General features: G+C 45.3%; 1 protein-coding gene across 5 annotated transcripts in view; it reads right to left on the reverse strand.

Annotated features, from left to right (window-relative positions):
- Positions 1–18864, reverse strand: part of RBM25 (RNA binding motif protein 25) — a 110211-nt gene that overhangs the window by 55944 nt on the left and 35403 nt on the right. For 3 of the 5 annotated variants that reach the window (XM_077261815.1, XM_077261824.1, XM_077261842.1), the window contains 4 exons: positions 13654–13768; positions 3528–3577; positions 2464–2631; positions 2209–2275 (listed from right to left, as the gene is read on the reverse strand). In XM_077261815.1, coding sequence (XP_077117930.1) covers positions 2209–2275; positions 2464–2631; positions 3528–3577; positions 13654–13753 — 385 coding nt within the window. In that variant the 5' untranslated portion in view covers positions 13754–13768. The remainder of the gene's footprint in view (positions 1–2208; positions 2276–2463; positions 2632–3527; positions 3578–13653; positions 13769–18864) is intronic. The other 2 variants (XM_077261833.1, XM_077261850.1) reach the window with 1 other exon arrangement.

The following is an 18864-nucleotide window of genomic DNA, read 5'->3' on the forward strand; positions in this document are numbered from 1 at the left end:
CCGGTAGAAACTTAGGACCTCAACCTACTTCAGGACACCCTTTGCTAAGAGAAATCAATACTTTCCATTCCTGGAAGGTTGCCTTCCTTGTAGCCATAACCGAGATCAGAGAAAAGTCCGATCTTACTGCCCTTTCTTGCCGTTCCCCCTACCTGGTGTTCCACCAGGACAAGGTGGTCCTGCATCTGATCCCTTCCTTTCTTCCTAAGATTGTTTCCTCATTTCACCAAAATGAAGACATCATACTTCCTTAGTTTTGTCCGTTTACCTCTTATCCTTGGGAGCCGTTATTAAACAAGCTAGACCTTGTGAGAACACTACGCCTTTATCTCTCCAGGATGGCACCCTTCAGACAGGTAGACTCTCTCCTTCTCTTTCCTGACGGTTCTCGCAGAGGCCTCTCTGCTTCCAGATATGCCATTGCCTAGTGGATCTGTTTCGCCATTCTGGAAGTTTAACGGTTAAAGGACAGAGCGTGTCCACTCAGGGTCACGGCTCACTCTGCCCAGCAATGGGGGCCTCCTAAGCTATCCGTCACCAGGCATCAGCCTTGCAAAGCTGCTATGGTCTTCTATTCATACCTTCGCAAAGTTCTACAGTCCTGTCAGATGTGAACCTAGGCAGAAGGGTCCTGCAAGACCCAGTGGCCAGAGATCAGACTTGAGGGTACTGTCCTTTTGCCCACCCCTGGGACTGCTTTTGGACGCTCCATGGTTTTGTGCCAGTTTGCAGGTATATACTGCTGGAAGGAGCTAACTTTTTTTTTCCACAGTGTCAACCTCCTAGTGGCAGCAGCATACACCACCCATGGTCTCCCGTGTCCCCCAATGAAGTGAGAGGGAAAATAATAATTTGGGTACTCACCGTAAAATCTCTTTCGGAGCCGTCATTAGGGGATACTGCACCCACCCTTATGTAAAGTTAAGTTGGTTGTGCTATGTTGTTTTCAGCTATGTTCTTACCTCTTTGTTGCTTCTCCTACTGCTTTCTCACTAACTGATGGGGTGGACAATGCCGGGGAGGAATTCATTTTTTGTGCATAATGTCAGACAACTAGAGGCACAAAAATTAAACGACTGACCATTGCTTCCTAAACAGAAAACAGGTGTGTATAGGTGATTACTAAGAGTAGCCTTCTCCATATATAACCAACAAATAAAGGAGCACTCTGTAGTGCTATAGCATTAAAACATGAAACATATGAAATCTGAATTGCATTACTGCTCTAGAAAATTGGAAAAATTGTGAATACTTTGCGCATAAATTGGCCAAATTATGTGTATCTGGCAGCCACAATAAGGCGATCCTCGTTGCTGGGAACCTGCCTAATGTGAATCCTGCCGGGTACACAAATTGACCAATTTATGCTCTAGGTAATCTAAATTTTTCCAATTTTCAAGAGCAGTAATAAAATTCAAATGTAATTTAATTTTTGCATGCTATAGCGCTACAGAGTGCTACTTTTTTGTTGATTATATATGGATATGGCTACTCTTAGTATGCACCTGTACACACCTGTTTACTGTTTAGGAAGGGACAGTCAGTTTTTTATATTTGTATACATAGGCTCCATGACTGAGCATGCCACCCCCCTCAGCCTCAGGCGTTTTGAATTACAGCAGGATCCTATCTTCCCATGTAAATGTAGGCTTCAGCAAAAGAGAAGATTCACATTAGGCAGGTCCCCAGCAGTGAGAATCGTTTCATCGTAGTTGCCGGGTATACATGAATTGGCCAACTCATGCGTTAAGTGTTTTCAATTTTTTCAATTTTCTAGAGCAGTAATGCAATTCCAATTTCATGTTTGCATGCTACTTTATTTATTAGCCTCCTAGCGGCAGCAGCATACACCCATGGCTTCTTGTGTTCCCAAAATGAAGGCTCTGAGAAAGATTTTATGGTGATTAGCCAAAATCTTTTAGCATTTGTCAAATTTATACCATAAAAAATGTAATACTTTTTCAAAAATAAAAGACTAATAATTTACATTTTCACAATTGCTAAAAAAATCTGATGACTCATTCCCTTTATGGGGTGATATCAAATACAGACAAAAAAGAAAAAAACACAGTAAAGTGTGTGTGTGTGTGTGTGTGTGTGTGTGTGTGTGTGTGTGTGTGTGTGTGTGTGTGTGTGTGTATAAAAGGACCGTTATTAAAGTGCAACTGTTTTATTAATATGGAGAAAAATTAGAAAAGATTTACATACCACACTTACCTTGAAGCTTCCCAGACGCCCCTTGGACTCTTTTCCAGCTCAATACTAAACCGCATTTCTTTAGAGAGGAAAAGAAAAGAGTTTTTTACCATTATAAATCCTGATAATTATAATAGATTGCAATTCATCTTTATAATGGCATGAGTGCAATTACCGTAAGTTTTAACCAAAACATATAGTAAATATATCTCTATATCCATCATAAGTAACTGTGGGGAAAAAAAATATATATATAAATATACTTACGGCTAGTAGCTGCCTGATAAGCATGTCAGAGGCCTTATCTGAAATATTTCCTACAAAAACAGTGGTGGTCGGACCGCTGTTCTCATCATTTTCCTTATTTTTCATACCCATTAAGTCTTTCCTAGGACCCATATGTTTCCCGATCATAGGTACAGTTGGCAACAAAACCTTGAGATTGGAAAACGAATGAAAAAAAGAAAAAAGTTAGGAAAGGAATAAAAACTAACTTCTGAAATGAGCAGAAACAGATTTTAGTTATTATGGGAACCCTTATAGCACAAAGAGTCAAAAATATAGGAAAATGTAATTTTTCACACAAACTTACCATCGGATAAGCATTTTTATTGTGGTATCTATAAGAAGGACATCTTGCCAGCATAAGCAGTTGTTCCAAAGCGCAAGAACTAAAATCATTGCAAACCAAAACTCTGGATCTCTGATATTTGTTCCATAAAAATGGATGTCAGTATGAATACTGGGGATAAAAGTAAAAAGTGAACCTGTCAGAAGGACTGTGCTCACTAAACTACAGGCACTGTCAGGTTGGTCCCATTATACGGATTACAATGATACCAGGGTGATGACATCCGTCTTGTGGTTGATTAATCTGTATTTGCAAAATGCCTAAATAAAATGAATATATGCATATTATACATTGTATCATGCTACAGCGCCTGCATGATGAATGCTATTTTTTTTCTTCAAACAATAGTATATTCAGTAAGTAAAATAGGGGGCAGGTTAGTGAAGGATCAGTAAGCCCATACACACGCATATGTAAGCAGAGCACCACATAAAGACCCACCCCACAGGCTGCCCCTAAGCACCATAAATTCATAAACTGCAAATACAGATTACACAACAACCACAAGATGGATTTCATCAGCAGGTATCATTTTAATCAGTTTAACGGCACCAACCTGACACTGCAGGTTCCTAGGCACAATCCTGCTGACAGGTTCCCTTTAAGTACTCTAATGTGTATGGACAGCTTGAAACTGTTACGAAATATTTATGCATCCATAAAACCCATTAAATCGTTGTCATACACAAAGTAAACTTACGGTTGGTCCTGGAGCCATTAAACCCATTGGTACAGGAATCATTTGTGTTCCTGCAAAATAAATGTCACAAATTAGGAATTTTTGTGTACTCACCGTAAAATCCTTTTCTCCGAGCCACTCTTTGGGGGACACAGGACCGTGGTTGTATGCTGCTGCCACTAGGAGGCTGACACTAAGTGAATACAAAAAAGGGTTAGCTCCACCTCTGTAGTATTCACCACCCACTAGCTCTGGACAGAACCAGTTCAGTAACCAAGCAGGAGGAGATTAACAATATTAACAGTAGGTACAACATGTCAAATAGAAAACCATCATAGGCAACAGGCCAAAAGGGTGGGTGCTGTGTCCCCCCAATGAGTGGCTCGGAGAAAAGGATTTTACAGTGAGTACACAAAAATCCCTATTTCTCCTTCGCCACATTGGGGGACACAGGACCGTGGGACGTCCAAAAGCAGTCCCTGGTTGGGAAATATAAAGAGAGTAAACTCCCGGCACCCGCTGTCTTAATTGCGCTACCGCTGCCTGCAAAATTTGTTTACCCAGGCCACATCTGCCGATGCCTGAGTATCAACATTATAATGCTTTGAGAAAGTGTGCAGGCTAGACCAGGTCGCAGCTTTGCAAACCTGCTCCATAGACGCTTGGTGCCGAATGGCCCACAAACCACCTACCGAGTTGAGTGTGCCTTGATCCCTGCTGATATAGGCTTGCCTCTGACACGGTAAGCTTCTTGAATAGCCGACCGAATCCATCTGGCTATTGTAGACTTAGAAACGGCCGATGCACAAACAGGGCATCCGTCTGTAGAAACGGCACCGTACCTTCTGAAAGCCCTCACAAGATCCAAAGAGTGAAGAGCTTTCTCCACACGGTGCACCAGATCTGGACAAAATGAGGGTAGAACAATATCCTCGTTAAGGTTGAAAGAAGATACCACTTTTGGAAGGAAGGGCGGAGACGACCTGAGGACTACTTTGTCTCAGTGAAAGGGAGCTCAGCAGGAAAGAGGAGCTAAACTCCAAGACCCTTCTGATCGAAGTAATCGCGACTAGGAAGGCGACCTTCCATGAGAAACTGAAGGAATTCCAAAACAGTGGGAATGTTGAAAAACAGCGGAGGCCGACATCTGCTTTTGTCCCATTCGAAAAAGATTTTCCAGATCGGGTGAAGAGATGCGCCCTGACACCAGTTTTCGAGCATTAATCATGGTGGAAACTACCTCACAGAAAAAACCCGCTTGGGTCAAAACCCAGAATTCAACGGCCAAGCCGTCAAACACAGGGACCCTGAGTTCCGGTGGTAAATCTGACCCTGAGAAAGCAGATCCGGTCGATCTGGAAGTCGCTAAGGAACCTCTGCGACCTGTTGGACCAGTTCAGCATATCATGCTCGGCGTGGCCAATCCGAAGCAACTAGGATCACCGGTATCCCCTCGGCCTTGATCTTCCTGATGACCTTCAGAAGAAAGGGCAACGGGGGAAACAGGTAGGGAAAACGGAAGCGACTCCAGGGGAGGACCAGCGCGTCCACCTCGATGGCTCTCTGGACCGGGCCACAAACTCTGGCACCTTGGCATTGAACGAAGGCAGATCTGCTGGAAAATCTCCTGATGGAGAGACCACTCTACCGAGGCCAGGCCTTGATGGCTGAGAAAATCCGCCGCCCAGTTTTCCACTCCTAGAATGTGAACAGCCGAGATAACCGAGTGTTTTTTTTTCTTCGGCCCAGCGAAGGATGTGTTCCATCTCGCGCATTGCAGCTTTGCTGTAAGTGCCCCCTTGATGATTGATACAAGCCACAGCCGTGGCATGTCCGACTGGACACGGATGCGGGGTGGCCTGTTAGGAGACTATGGAACAGCCGCAAGGACAGTCGAATAGCTCGGATCTCCAGGACATTGATGGGAAGACTTGACTCCTGAAGAGACCAACTCCCCTGGGCAGTGTGGCGACGAAAAACAGCTTCCCAGCCGAGGAGGCTGGCATCGGTAGTGACCAGCAGCCAATGGACCAGGAGAAAGGACTTCCCTTGGAGGAGGGAGGACGGGAGCGTCCACCACTGGAGTACCTGCTTGACCCGAGGGGTCAGCCGACACTGTCGATCGAGGGAAAAGGGACTCTTGTCCCATGCGCCCAAAAGTGCCTGTTGTAGGGGACGAAGATGCAGCTGCGCAAATGGAATTGCTTCTATTGCGGCTACAATCTTCCCGAGGATCCTCATGCCGAAACGGATGGAACAAGGAGACTGTTGACAGAGCTCCCGGACTCCCTGCTGAAGAGCTAAGACCTTGTCCCGAGGGAGAATCACCAACCCTCGAGAAGTGTCCAGAATCACGGCCAGCAAGGAAATCTGCTGACCTGTAACGGAAAAAGATTTGTTCAGGTTGATCAACCAGTCTAGCCGAGAAAGAGTATCCAATGAAATGCTGATGCACGCCTCGCAGGCTTGGAAGGATGGCCCTTTGATCAGTAGGTTGTCTAGGTAAGGTAAGATAACTAAGCCCCGAGAGTGTAAAATGGACATGACAGCTGCCATGACCTTTGTGAACACCCTGGGGCCAGTGGGCGAGGCTGAAGGGCAAAGCCATGAACTGAAAATGTTCTCTGAGAATGGCAAAGCGAAGGAACCTTTGGTGAGAGGGAAAGATTGGCATGTCCATCCCAAAAATCGATGGTGGCTAGGAAATCCCCTTGCTCCATTGAAGAGATGACAGAAAGGAGAGATTCCATCCTGAAATGCAAGACTCTGACAAATTTGTTTAGAAGCTTTAGGTCCATGATGGACCTGACTTGTACCATCCTTTTTTTGGACCACAAACAGATTTGAATAGAAACCCTTGAACCTTTCGCTCTCCAGGACCAGGGTAATGACTCAGTCTTGGCAGAGTGATTATGGCTTGGTAAAAGGATAGTGCCCTCGTTCCTGCTTTGAGGGGATTGGAGGCAAAAAAAACGGGTTGGAGGAGAGAAAGAAAATTCTATTTTGTATCCGGAGGACACCAGATCCCTGACCCACTCGTCGTGAAGACTGCGAGACAGACATGGCGAAACAAGAATAGGCGGCCAACTACTCTGCTGGTGTCGTCTGGACAGTGTTGCAAATCATTTAGCCGAGGATCTTTGGGGCCTGGATCCCCTAGATCTGGCCTGCTTGGAGCTGGCCTTCCACGAGTGGTTGGGTTTGTACGAGGCCTGTGGGCTCTTGTCCCTGCGAGCGGGGCGCACCGAACTGGGGGAACTGGCCGTAGGGGACCACCCGTAATTGCTGTGAAAGGACCGGAATCGTGTCTGCTGCTGTCGGAGGATAGGGCGCCTAATTCTCTGCTGGGGAAATTATTTACTCTTCCCGCCAGTAGTGTCCGAAATAAGCTGATCCAGCTTTTCTCCGAATAAGCGACCGCTGAGATAGGGGAGGGAGATTAAAGAATTTTTGGATGCAGAGCCCGCTCGCCAGTCCCTGAGCCATAGTGCCATTGTTTGAGGAGGTCAGGTGAGAACAGTTTTCTGGTTTCAAGAGATCTCTGACCTGCAAAACGTTTGTCTGTCCTCTCACTATGTCACCGAACTACAGTCATGGCCAAAACTATTCACACCCCTGCAATTCTGTCAGATAATACTCAGTTTCTTCCTGAAAATGATTGCAAACACAAATTATTTGGTATTGATTTATCTTCATTTAATTTGTCTTGAAAAAAACTAAAAGAATTGTTCTAAAGCCAAATTGGATATAATTCCACACCAAACATAAAAAAGGGGGTGGACAAAAGTATTGGCACTGTTCGAAAAATCATGTGATGCTTCTCTAATTTGTGTAATTAACAGCACCTGTAACTTACCTGTGGCACCTAACAGGTGTTGGCAATAACTAAATCACACTTGCAGCCTGTTGACATGGATTAAAGTTGACTCAACCTCTGTCCTGTGTCCTTGTGTGTTCCACATTGAGCATGGAGAAAAGAAAGAAGACCAAAGAACTGTCTGAGGACTTGAGAAACCAAATTGTGAGGAAGCATGAGCAATCTCAAGGCTACAAGTCCATCTCCAAAGACCTGAATGCTCCTGTGTCTACCGTGCGCAGTGTCATCAAGAAGTTTAAAGCCCATGGCACTGTGGCTAACCTCCCTAGATGTGGATGGAAAAGAAAAATTGACAAGAGATTTCAACGCAAGATTGTGCGGATGTTGGATAAAGAACCTCGACTAACATCCAAACAAGTTCAAGCTGCCCTGCAGTCCGAGGGTACAACAGTGTCAACCCTTACTATCCGTCGGCGTCTGAATGAAAAGGGACTGTATGGTAGGAGACCCAGGAAGACCCCACTTCTTACCCCGAGACATAAGAAAGCCAGGCTGGAGTTTGCCAAAACTTACCTGAAAAAGCCTAAAACATTTTGGAAGAATGTTCTCCGGTCAGATGAGACAAAAGTAGAGCTTTTTGGGCAAAGGCATCAATATAGAGTTTACAGGAGAAAAAAAGAGGCATTCAAAGAAAAGAACACGGACCCTACAGTCAAACATGGTGGAGGTTCCCTGATGTTTTGGGGTTGCTTTGCTGCCTCTGGCACTGGACTGCTTGACCGTGTGCATGGCATTATTTGCAGCATAATGTAGGGCCCAGTGTGAGAAAGCTGGGTCTCCCTCAGAGGTCATGGGTCTTCCAGCAGGACAATGACCCAAAACACACTTCAAAAAGCACTAGAAAATGGTTTGAGAGAAAGCACTGGAGACTTCTAAGGTGGCCAGCAATGAATCCAGACCTGAATCCCATAGAACACCTGTGGAGAGATCTAAAAATGTCAGTTTGGAGAAGGCACCCTTCAAATATCAGGGACCTGGAGCAGTTTGACAAAGAAGAATGGTCTAAAATTCCAGCAGAGCATTGTAAGAAACTCATTGATGGTTACCGGAAGAGGTTGGTCGCAGTTATTTTGGCTAAAGGTTGTGCAACCAAGTATTAGGCTGAGGGTGCCAATACTTTTGTCTGGCCCATTTTTGGAGTTTTGTGTGAAATGATCAATGCTTTGCTTTTTGCTTCATTCTCTTTTGTGTTTTTTCATTTAAGACAAATTAAATGAAGATAATAATACCAAAGAATTTGTGATTGCAATCATTTTCAGGAAGAAACTGAGTATTATTTGTCAGAATTGCAGGGGTGTGAATACTTTTGGCCATGACTATGTCCTGGAACTCAGGGTGATTGACAAATACCCTATGAGGACGTTGGATCCTTTTAAAGGACACTGCGTTATCCGTGTGGGAGGTAGTAGGCTCTTCATCGATCTGCTGCAACTGGTTGATGGCTTCAATGAGGCTATCCACTGTAGCCCGATAATCTGGCGACTCTAGGTCAAGGGGCCCATCAGACTCGGAGTCTGAGTCGTGTTCATTATAAGCCCCTGGAAAGGGAGAGCGAGAAACAGAGCCATCGACAAGATGCCGAGGTGCCAGAGGGCCTGTGGGACGAGGTATGTACTCATTTCCTAGATGCCTGTGTTTTAAACGAGAACGGCCCCTGCAGGCCGATGGCTCCCCTGATGTAGGGGAATTCTCTGAGACAGGTGGATTAGGGCTCCTGCTCCTGGAGGGATCCTGACGGGATTCAATCGCCTTAGTTAAAGCCATAGATTGTGATAATGACGAAACCCACTCAGGGGGACTAGTCACTGTGGGGGTCGGTCGCGGTGGGGGGCTCCTGAGTATGCCCCCTTGGTAACGCAGCCTGACAGGAAGTGCATGAAGCAAAAAACACTGTTTTAGTGGACTTTTTGGAGGTTTTAGATGGGGACACGCTGAACCCCTGTTATCTCCCAATATACTGCAGGAAGGGCTATGTGTTTGCAGCTGAGGAACAGCAGAGCACTTTGTGTGGAAAGGAGGGGCCTGAGGGCAGTGTAGCAGAGCACTTACCCAGGTTCTGTGCCCCTGAGAAGCCTGGTCCCCAAGCGGTCAGAGACGGAGCTAACCGTTCTATGGGCTCCTGCTGAAAATGGCCGCAGAGATTAGGAAGGCGATTCTCGCAGTGTGCGAGAAGCGCCAGGCAGGTGGGCGGGACCGCCAGCGTGACACGCGGTCGTGGGTGGGGTTACCGGCTTGTGGTCTAGCAAGGGCAGAAGCCAGGGACTAAATTTTAGGTGCCCGGCCCAAAAAAGCGACCAGGCCCACGACACGCTAAGGAGCCCCCTCCCCCCCCCCCATGCAAAAAATAAAAAATAAATCACCGCCGGTAGCCTGGAGAGAGTGAAGAGCAGACCTGCCACTCTGCATGCAGGTTAGGATTGCGACAGGAACGGTGAAGGAACCCTCAATCCACCATCCCCTTTGGGGGAGGAGGTGGAGAGGGAACATCCAGCTCCCTGCAGCACCGCTGTTCCATTAGTGGTGGTGCAGTGGGACCAGCACGGACGCCATAGGGGCCTCTGTGTATCCTAAGTGTTCACTTCCCTAGGATTTCACAGGGCTGTGTCCGGCTGTAGCCTGGCTCAGAACACTCCATGTTCCCGTCTGTTGCTGCTGCGGGGAGATCGGCGCCCTTAAAGGAACAGTTGCCCCTAGTGTAGCTCAGGCATGGCGTCCCACGTTGCAGGAGAGGATAAGGGGAAGTGACACTCACCGTGCTCACCTGTTGATGGTTTGGGGAGATCGGCCACTTGAAAGGGTCCGTCGCCCCAGTCTTCCTTGTAAAAAAAAAGGTTTAAAAAAAAAAAGTAAAAAACTTGAAAAATAAAATAAAGTATGGTCTGAATAGCAGACCCCAGTGTGCCTCCTATAGACATGAAGCATGAACTGGTTCTGTCCGGAGCCAATGTGTGGTATATACTACACAGGAGGAGCTAACCCTTTTTTGTATTCACTTACTGTCATACTCCTAGTGGCAGCAGCATACACCCACGGTCCTGTGTCCCCCAATGTGACGAAGGAGAAAATAGTTATGTTTTAACAAAAAAAAGGAGCAACACAATATGATTAGATGGCAAGCACAAGATGAGTATTACCGTATTTTTCAGACTACAAGACGCACTTTCCCCCCCCCCCCCCCAAAAAAAGGGGGGGAAATAGGGGGTGCGTCTAATAGTCATAATGCAGGCTTACCTGTGGTGGTGCGGCGGCAGAGGTGCGGTATGGCGCGCGCAGGGTCCCTTCCACAGGTGAGGTCGTCCGCAGAGGCCCGGAATGCAATGTGAACAGCAGAGCCGGGTTGATCACCGGTTTATCGGTGGTGGCGGCCATCTTCCGGAGGCCGCGCGTGTGCAGATTGAGTGCCCTGCTTCCCGGGGCTTCAGGAAAATGGCCGTGGGATGCCGCGCGTGCGCAGATGGAGATGGCGGCGGCCATTTTCCTGAAGCAGAGTTTGCAGATTTAGATCTCACCTGTGGACGACCTCACCTGTGGACGGGACCCTGCGCACACCATACCGCTCATTATCCCAGCACCTCTGCCGTCGCCACACCACTGCTGCAACCCCCCCATGGACACCAGGCCGTGGGGTCGCCCACCTACGCAGGAAGGGACCCTGCTCAGGTGCACGCCGTACCGCATCACCCCACCTCTGCCGACACCATGCCTCCTGTGACCCTGCTCTGCCACCGCCAGCCCTCAGGTAAGATACTGTAAATTCGGACAATAAGACGGACCTCCATCTTCTAAAAAAAAAAATCTTTTTTTCTGCAATTTTCACCCCAAATTTGGGGTGCTTCTTATGGTCCGGTGCGCCTCATAGTCCGAAAAATAAGGTAGTTGCCGACTTCCCACAAGGATTTTCCAGTGGGATACAACAAATCACAAGTTGCAGATATTATCTGCAAGTAAAATGACATCCGGAGCCAGTTTTTCAGAATTAATTTGGATTTTATTTGTGCGATGATTGTAAGGATGAAGTCTGCAGCAAATCCACAATAAACTCATTGCAAAACCCATGTAACACAGGGAAATTTTTCAGCGAATTTTCACAGATTTAGGAGTGCAATGCACAGTATGTAGTCTTGCCGGTCAGAAAAACAAGACAAGTCTGGTATAAATGTAATAAACCTAATTAACAATAATAAGTAAATATTAAATTTACTTTAAATACTGATAAATAGTTACAGAAAAATAAGCTTATTTTCAGTACAATTAAATCCCATAAAAAAAAACGGTACGCTCTTTCAAACCCCTTCCCGACATGGTGATTTTTCATTTTTGCACTTAATTTTTTCCTCTTCTTCCAACTTACATAATTTTTTTGCCCACACAGCCATACTGAGAACTTGTTTTTTACACCAGGAGTTGTATTTTTCAAGGACACTATACATTTTACCATATAATATATTGAAAAACAGGGAAAAGATCAGAGTGCAGTGAAATCAAGCAAAGATGATTTTTTTTGACGCTTATTGTGGGTAAAAAATACTCTAGGTCACTACAATTACAGCGATTATAACATGTATAATTTTGTTTGTTTGTTTCTTTCACAGGGGAAGGGGGAGGAGAAATGGAGGATGGGAGAGAGATGGCGTTTAAGGCTGTAAAAAAATTTTTGTATTTCCTTGTGTCACCTTTTTTCCAAGATCTGTAACATTTTTATTTTTCAGTTGAATAAGCTGTAAGGGCTTACCGTATATACTCGAGTATAAGCTGAGTTTTTCCAACACATTTTTTGTTCTGAAAATGCCCCCCTCGGCTTATACTTGAGTGAGGGTCCCAGAAGATGGAGGGAAGTAGCAACGGGTCACAGGGGCAGGGGTCGGCTGCTGCGGCTAAAGAGAAATAAATATCCACTGCGCTGGCACTGAATATTCATTTCTCTTTAGCATCAGGCACAGGAGTGGCAGCCACCGGCTTTTTGCCTCCTGTGAACATGGGAGTGGAGAGAACTGAATATTAATTCTACTTAAGTAGTGGGCACACGTGACTGCCCAGCAGCTGCAGGAAGCCATTGGCAGCTGCTACTGTGCGCACTACTAAATAGCAATAAATACTCACTGCTCTCCACGCGCAAAGTCCCTGCGTGGAGAGCAGTGAGTATTCTGGCAGCTGTCGTCTCCTTGTAAGTAGCGCATGACGTCACTACCGTGTGCTGCTTACAAGTATAAAGCAGCTGCTTGAACAGGAACAAGACGCTGCGAGGGAGCACAGGAAGGTATGTAGGATGTTTTTTTTACGGGGGCCATGCATACAAGGATGGGGATGAGGATCCATGCATACCAGGATACGGATGAGGGGGCCATGCATACCAGGATAGGGATGAGGAGTCATGCATACCAGGATGGGGAAGAGCGGACAATGCATACACTGCTTATACTAGAATCAGTAAGTTTCCCAAGTTTTCTGTGGTATAATTAGGTGCCTAGGCTTATATTCGGGTCGGCTTATACTCTGGCAAGATTACTTGTTTTATATACTATTTGAGGTGAAAACATTTCAATCTTCTTATTGCATTGCTTTGGGATGATAAATAAACCCCCAAGCAATTGTAATATTTTTTTTCTCTTTATGGTATTTTCTGATAGGGTTAATGAATTGTAGACTTTGGTAACACTGGGATTTTACAGCTGGAATGATACCAAATATATTTATTTTCAAATGGGGATAAAGGATGGCGATTTCAATTATAATATGTATATATGCTTTATTCTTTAGTCCCTTTTGGAGACTTGAACCCAGAATTATCCAATCTCTAAACTGCAAAATCACAGTATTTCAGTGCATAGTCTCCTATAAAGCCCAATCACTATCAGATGTTCACAGGAGCACCATAATGGCAGGCATGGGGGACTTCAGCAGACCCACCCTTCCCCCCCATCTGCTATAGCAACCCAATAGCACCCTGCAATCGCATTGTGCAGTGTGTTTTCAATGCCACAATAGTAGATCGATGGTGGCTCCACTTTCTGCTGTTATTCAGCCATCATCTGCTGGTGTCTGCTGGGCTCAGTTCCTGAGCTTGCATCACAGAAGGAGACCCAACATTGGACATACCAGTATAAAGCCAGGAAAGGGTTAGATACCCGATCGGTCGTTGTATACCCTAGACAAATGTTTGCTTGAATTTTATGGTTTTTACCCCCAGTGGGTATAATTTTCTTTTGGCTCCTAGTGGATATAGAGTTCTCAGCTTTCTACCCAAAAACCCTTCATAAAATTGTCACTTACCAGGTGGGGGAGGAAAACCTGGAAACTGTGGTGGAGGCATACCAGGAGGGAGAGTAGGAATCCCCATAGGGGGACGGTTAAGATGCGGTGGGTATGACATATTTACAATACCAACCTGTTGAATAAATGGAAAAAGAAAATGTCAGGGTTAAACAGTAAATTAGCAACCACAAAAAATATTGGTCTGAGTAATGTCTCTACCCATAAAAAAAACTTCAAGGTTCAATTTCTGCATTACACATCTTATGGCTAATAGTAAGAAGAATAGCGAGGCCTCATTCACTCATATTCCCAAGTTTTGTTCAGTATTTTGCAAGATACTATGAAGCTCTCATGTTTTGGACTCAGCTTTTGTTCTGACTTATGATGCAAAGCACAAAATATGCTAGGGCTGATTGAGGCCTAACATTAATACCAAACTCACCCCTTCTCCCGCCAATCATTAACATTACGGGGAAAACATTACATGGGGTTAAAATGTGCGTTGTGATATAACATGTCCGATCTTTGATTCCCGTGTGCAATAAGAACAGGGGTCAGAAATAACCAGAGTAAATATGCAGCTTAATTCAACATGTACCGTAACTCTTACTACAGTCCTTACTACGCTAGAAAAAAAAAATCTGGCTGATAAATTACCCCCACGAAAATAAGTCCCTGACCAGTTACTGACAAATTGTAGGGCATACAATCCTGCTCATAGTTATCGGTACCCATGAAGTGTAAGTACATAATGTGGAATATCTCCTGAAAAAAATAATAAAGCGAAAGTTTTTTTTTTGTAGAGCACTCGTGTTAAATACAAAAAAGCAAATGATCAACAATTTTAAACAAAAAACAATTGGGAGGGAAAAATAGAAAAACATAAAGCTTGCTGTGACAATTTACATTAAATTAGTATGGAAAACATTTTGACCCACTGACTTGTATTGAGTCGGGCACTTCTGCTGCAAAACCAGAGATATAAAAAAGATCTGCGGTTTAGCTGTGGGTGAAACGCTGCAGATCGGGAGGGGGGGGGGGGGGGGGGGGGGGGAAGACTGTGGGCGGAGACTGTGCGTCTGTGTGCGGGCCTCTCGGGGGGCCTGTGCGGGCCTCTCGGGGATCTTTGTGTGTGTGTGCAGGCATCGTCCGATGGGACTACAAACTACATACATACAACATGCTACATACAACATACTACATACAACATACAACATACTACACACAACATACTACACACAACATACTACATACACCATACTACATACACCATACTACATACACCATACTACATACACCATACTACATACACCATACTACATACACCATACTACATACACCATACTACATACACCATACTACATACACCATACTACATACACCATACAACATACTACATACAACATACTACATGGGGGGGGGGGGGGACTGTGGGCGGAGACTGTGCGTCTTTGTGTGCGGGCCTCTCGGGGGGCCTGTGCGGGCCTCTCGGGGATCTTTGTGTGCGTGTGTGCAGGCATCGTCCGATGGGACTACAAACTACATACATACTACATACAACATACTACATACTACATACAACATACTACAAACAACATACTACATACAACATACTACATACAACATACTACATACAACATACAACATACTACATACAACATACTACATACAACATACTACATACAACAACATACTACATACAACATACTACATACTACATACTACATACTACATACAACATACTACATACTACACACTACACATTCATACATTACCTACAATACATACATATAACATACAGTACATATAACAGAGTAGATACTCGCCCTCACTTGTCACTTTGATCCCCGAAGCCAGTGTTACCTGTAAAAAATATTAAAATAATAAACAAACACTATACTCCTGATCCGCAGAAATCCAATAAAAACGAGTGTCCCACGACAACCTCCCGTGGAGAGCAGCAGCTTCAGCTGATGCGACCGCTCTCTAGGGGCTCCAGGAAGACAATGACGGAAGATATCCTTCTGCAGTGTATTCCTCCGCCACTGTAAAAAATAGTCCCTAGTCTCACTTGTGGCACTGCTGTGTGAGAAATTTCCCACACAGCAATGGCATAAAGTGAGACCAGTGAACTAAGGTAACCTTTCAGTGATGCACTGCAGGAGCCATTGTCTCCTGTCAGTGTGTCACTGGAGGTCTATAGAGCAGTGACATCACCCGATGTCACTGTTCTATAGGGGAGATCGTCGTGGGACACTCCTAATTATACTGCGTCAGACTGGGAGTATACGGTTTATTATTTTACGTTTTTTGGGAAGTATCGTTAAATTAAGAAAGTACTTTTTTCTGGATGTGTCTATTTTTATTTTTTTTTAACTCTTTCACTACTCTTGGATTAATAATGGATAGGCGTCTTATTGACGCCTCCCCATTATTAACCGGGCTTACTGTCACCTTACAATAGCAAGGTGACATTAACCCCTTATTACCCCATATCCCGCTCCTAACCGGGAGTGGGAAGAGAGGGGGCTAAGTGCCAGAATTGGCGCATCTCACAGATGCGCCATTTCTGGGACGGCTGCGGACTGGTATTTGTAGCCGGGGGTGCCAATATCCATGGCCCCTCTCTAGGCTATGAATATCAGCCCGCTGTCTGTGTAGCCTTTCTGGCTATAAAATATATGGGAACCTACGTCTTTTTTGGGGTGGGGGGGTCCCCCTATTTTAATAGACAGTAAAGGCTACGCAGACAGCTGCGGGATGATATTCATAGCCTGGGAGGGGCCATGGGTATTAACCCCTTCCCAGGCTACAAATTTTTTTTTCTGCTTTTTTTTTTTTTTTTTTTTAATTAAACGCTCATTAAGAAACATCGGCCTTTCTATTATATATCTATGGCTTTATCGATCTACCATCCATATATCTGGCTGCTTTCACACATCAGGTTTTTGCTGTCAGGCACAATCCGGCGAGTTTTGAAAAAAACAGATCCATTTTTTTCCGCCGGATCCGATTTTTCTCATAGAGTTGTATTAGCGCCGGCTGGCGCCTGATGGCCACAAGTTTCATCCATTTTTTGCCGGATCCTTCAGAAAAGCTGTTTCCGGCAGACGGAGAAAACATACAGAAGAACGGTTTTTCTGAATGAATGGTCACATGAATTTAATATCTTTTTACATCAAATAAGGAATTTGTTCCTCAGACATTGTGGGGGCATCACAACACAGAACAGACCCCAATCAGGACAATAAAACATTCACATTCCTTATATATGAACTGTTCCAATATTTATGGACACAACTGTTTATCACTCTCTCATATTGGTAGTTCTGCTTCACGTCACCTGTCTTATCTATGGCATTATTTCTGGGCTGTGTTGTGCATAAATATGTGATTCTTCAGATTTTGTATTAGTCTATGCCTGATGAAGAGACCTGAGTAGTCTCGAAAGCTTGCAATTTGTTACCATCTTTTCAGTTAGCCATTAAAAGGTATCAACCACTGAGGACTCTCAATTCTAAATATTTTTCAAGATCTGAAGACTCAGGTCACAGTCTCTGCGGGACAGCCCCTTGATCAGAAGATCGTCCAAGTGAGTGATTATGAGAATCCCCTTGGAACGAAGGATCGCCAAGACCGCTGACATGACCTTCGTGAATAATCTGGTGGCATAGGCCAGGCCACTGGGGAGAGCCGTGAACGGATAGTGGTCCTCCTGGATGGCAAACCGTGGGAATCTCTGACACTGAACACAAACAGGAGTATGAATTACAGCATTCTGAATGTCCACAGAGCAAAGAAATTCTCCCGGTTCCATGGGAGCGATTACAGAACGTAAGGACTGAAAAGACATTCTGAAATGACGGATCCGAACGTGACAGTTCAGTCGCTTGAGGACCAAAATCGGACGGAGCGATCCGTTCTTCTTTGGGACTACAGAATGATTGAAGTAGAACCCTGAAAATCATTGGTTTCGGGGAACGGGTACGATTACTCCCGTGCTTAGTAGGGAAGAGACGGCCTGAAGAATCCCTGGGCCCCGAGACAGAAGTCTTCATGGGCGAAGTAAAGAATCGACTTCCTGGGGGGAGGGGGGGGGGGGGGGGGGAGAAAAGTCAATTTTGTAACCGGATGTAACTATCTCTCTGACCCATGCATCGTCGACCAAAGCCAACCATGCGTCCCGGAAGAGAAGAAGCCAGCCTCCCGCCCTAGAGAAAATCCCAGGTGGGGGTAATTAGTCATGCCGAGGACAGCCTGTTGGCACGGGACCCTTAAGGCTTTGAAGAGCGACCCTTTGGTCGCCAGTGAGGAGCTGGTTTGAAGGATGGCTTCTTCCTTTCCCTTTGGGTGGAAGAGCGGTCCTCCTGGGAGGAGGTCCCTGAAGAATAGAAGGGCCGAAAGGAAGCGCCCTTTTCCTATTGAAAGAACGTTTAGGCTTGCACTGGGGAAAAGAGGTACTTTTCCTGCCAGAAGCATCTGAAATAATTTGATCCAGTTTGAACCCAAAAGGTCTAGAGCCTTGAATGGCAAGGTTAGTGAGACTTTTTTGAGGGTGGATCTGCATTCCATGCTTTCAACCAGAGAATGCGGAACAATCGGCTGAATGCAAGGAAGCAGCCAGGAGATTTGCCGGCATGGGTAATCTGGTCTGCCAAATCTGCCATCTCATCCGGAGGAGCTGCCACCAGGATACCTTGGCGAAGCATTCTTGCCCAGGCAAACATGGACACCCAGGTGGATGCAAAAAAAGGGGCAGAGGGAGGGCCAGCTGCTTCAAAAGCTGATTTAGCTAAGCACAACCAGTAGATACCGTGCTTAAGGATGCATAAATGGATAACAAAGTGGAAGACTTAAGTATGGCCTTTCTGGATATTTTTCATGTGTTCCTTCAGTCGGGTCATAAGGCACCGCTTCGTCCGCCCCACATATAGTTATCACATGGGCATCGGATCACATAGATGACCCCTGTAGAGAAGCACGAGATCCTATCCTTTATAATAAATTCCTCTTTTCCACTGGCATCTTTAAAAGAGGTCTGTAATGTTTTCCTAAAATTGGTATGGATGCAGCTGAAGCAACTGCAGCAAGGCACAAAACCTGCATTTAATTGTAGAGTGGATTTGGGTTTCCTCCTTCCACTACTAATTGCCAATGCGGTAGTAGGGGCTATGATATGGCCCAAAGATTTGGCTTTTTTGTATATAAACCTTGGGGCCCTAGGTAGAT

The sequence above is a fragment of the Ranitomeya variabilis genome, chromosome 1 (assembly GCF_051348905.1).
Source record: "Ranitomeya variabilis isolate aRanVar5 chromosome 1, aRanVar5.hap1, whole genome shotgun sequence".
Taxonomy (NCBI): Eukaryota; Metazoa; Chordata; class Amphibia; order Anura; family Dendrobatidae; genus Ranitomeya; species Ranitomeya variabilis.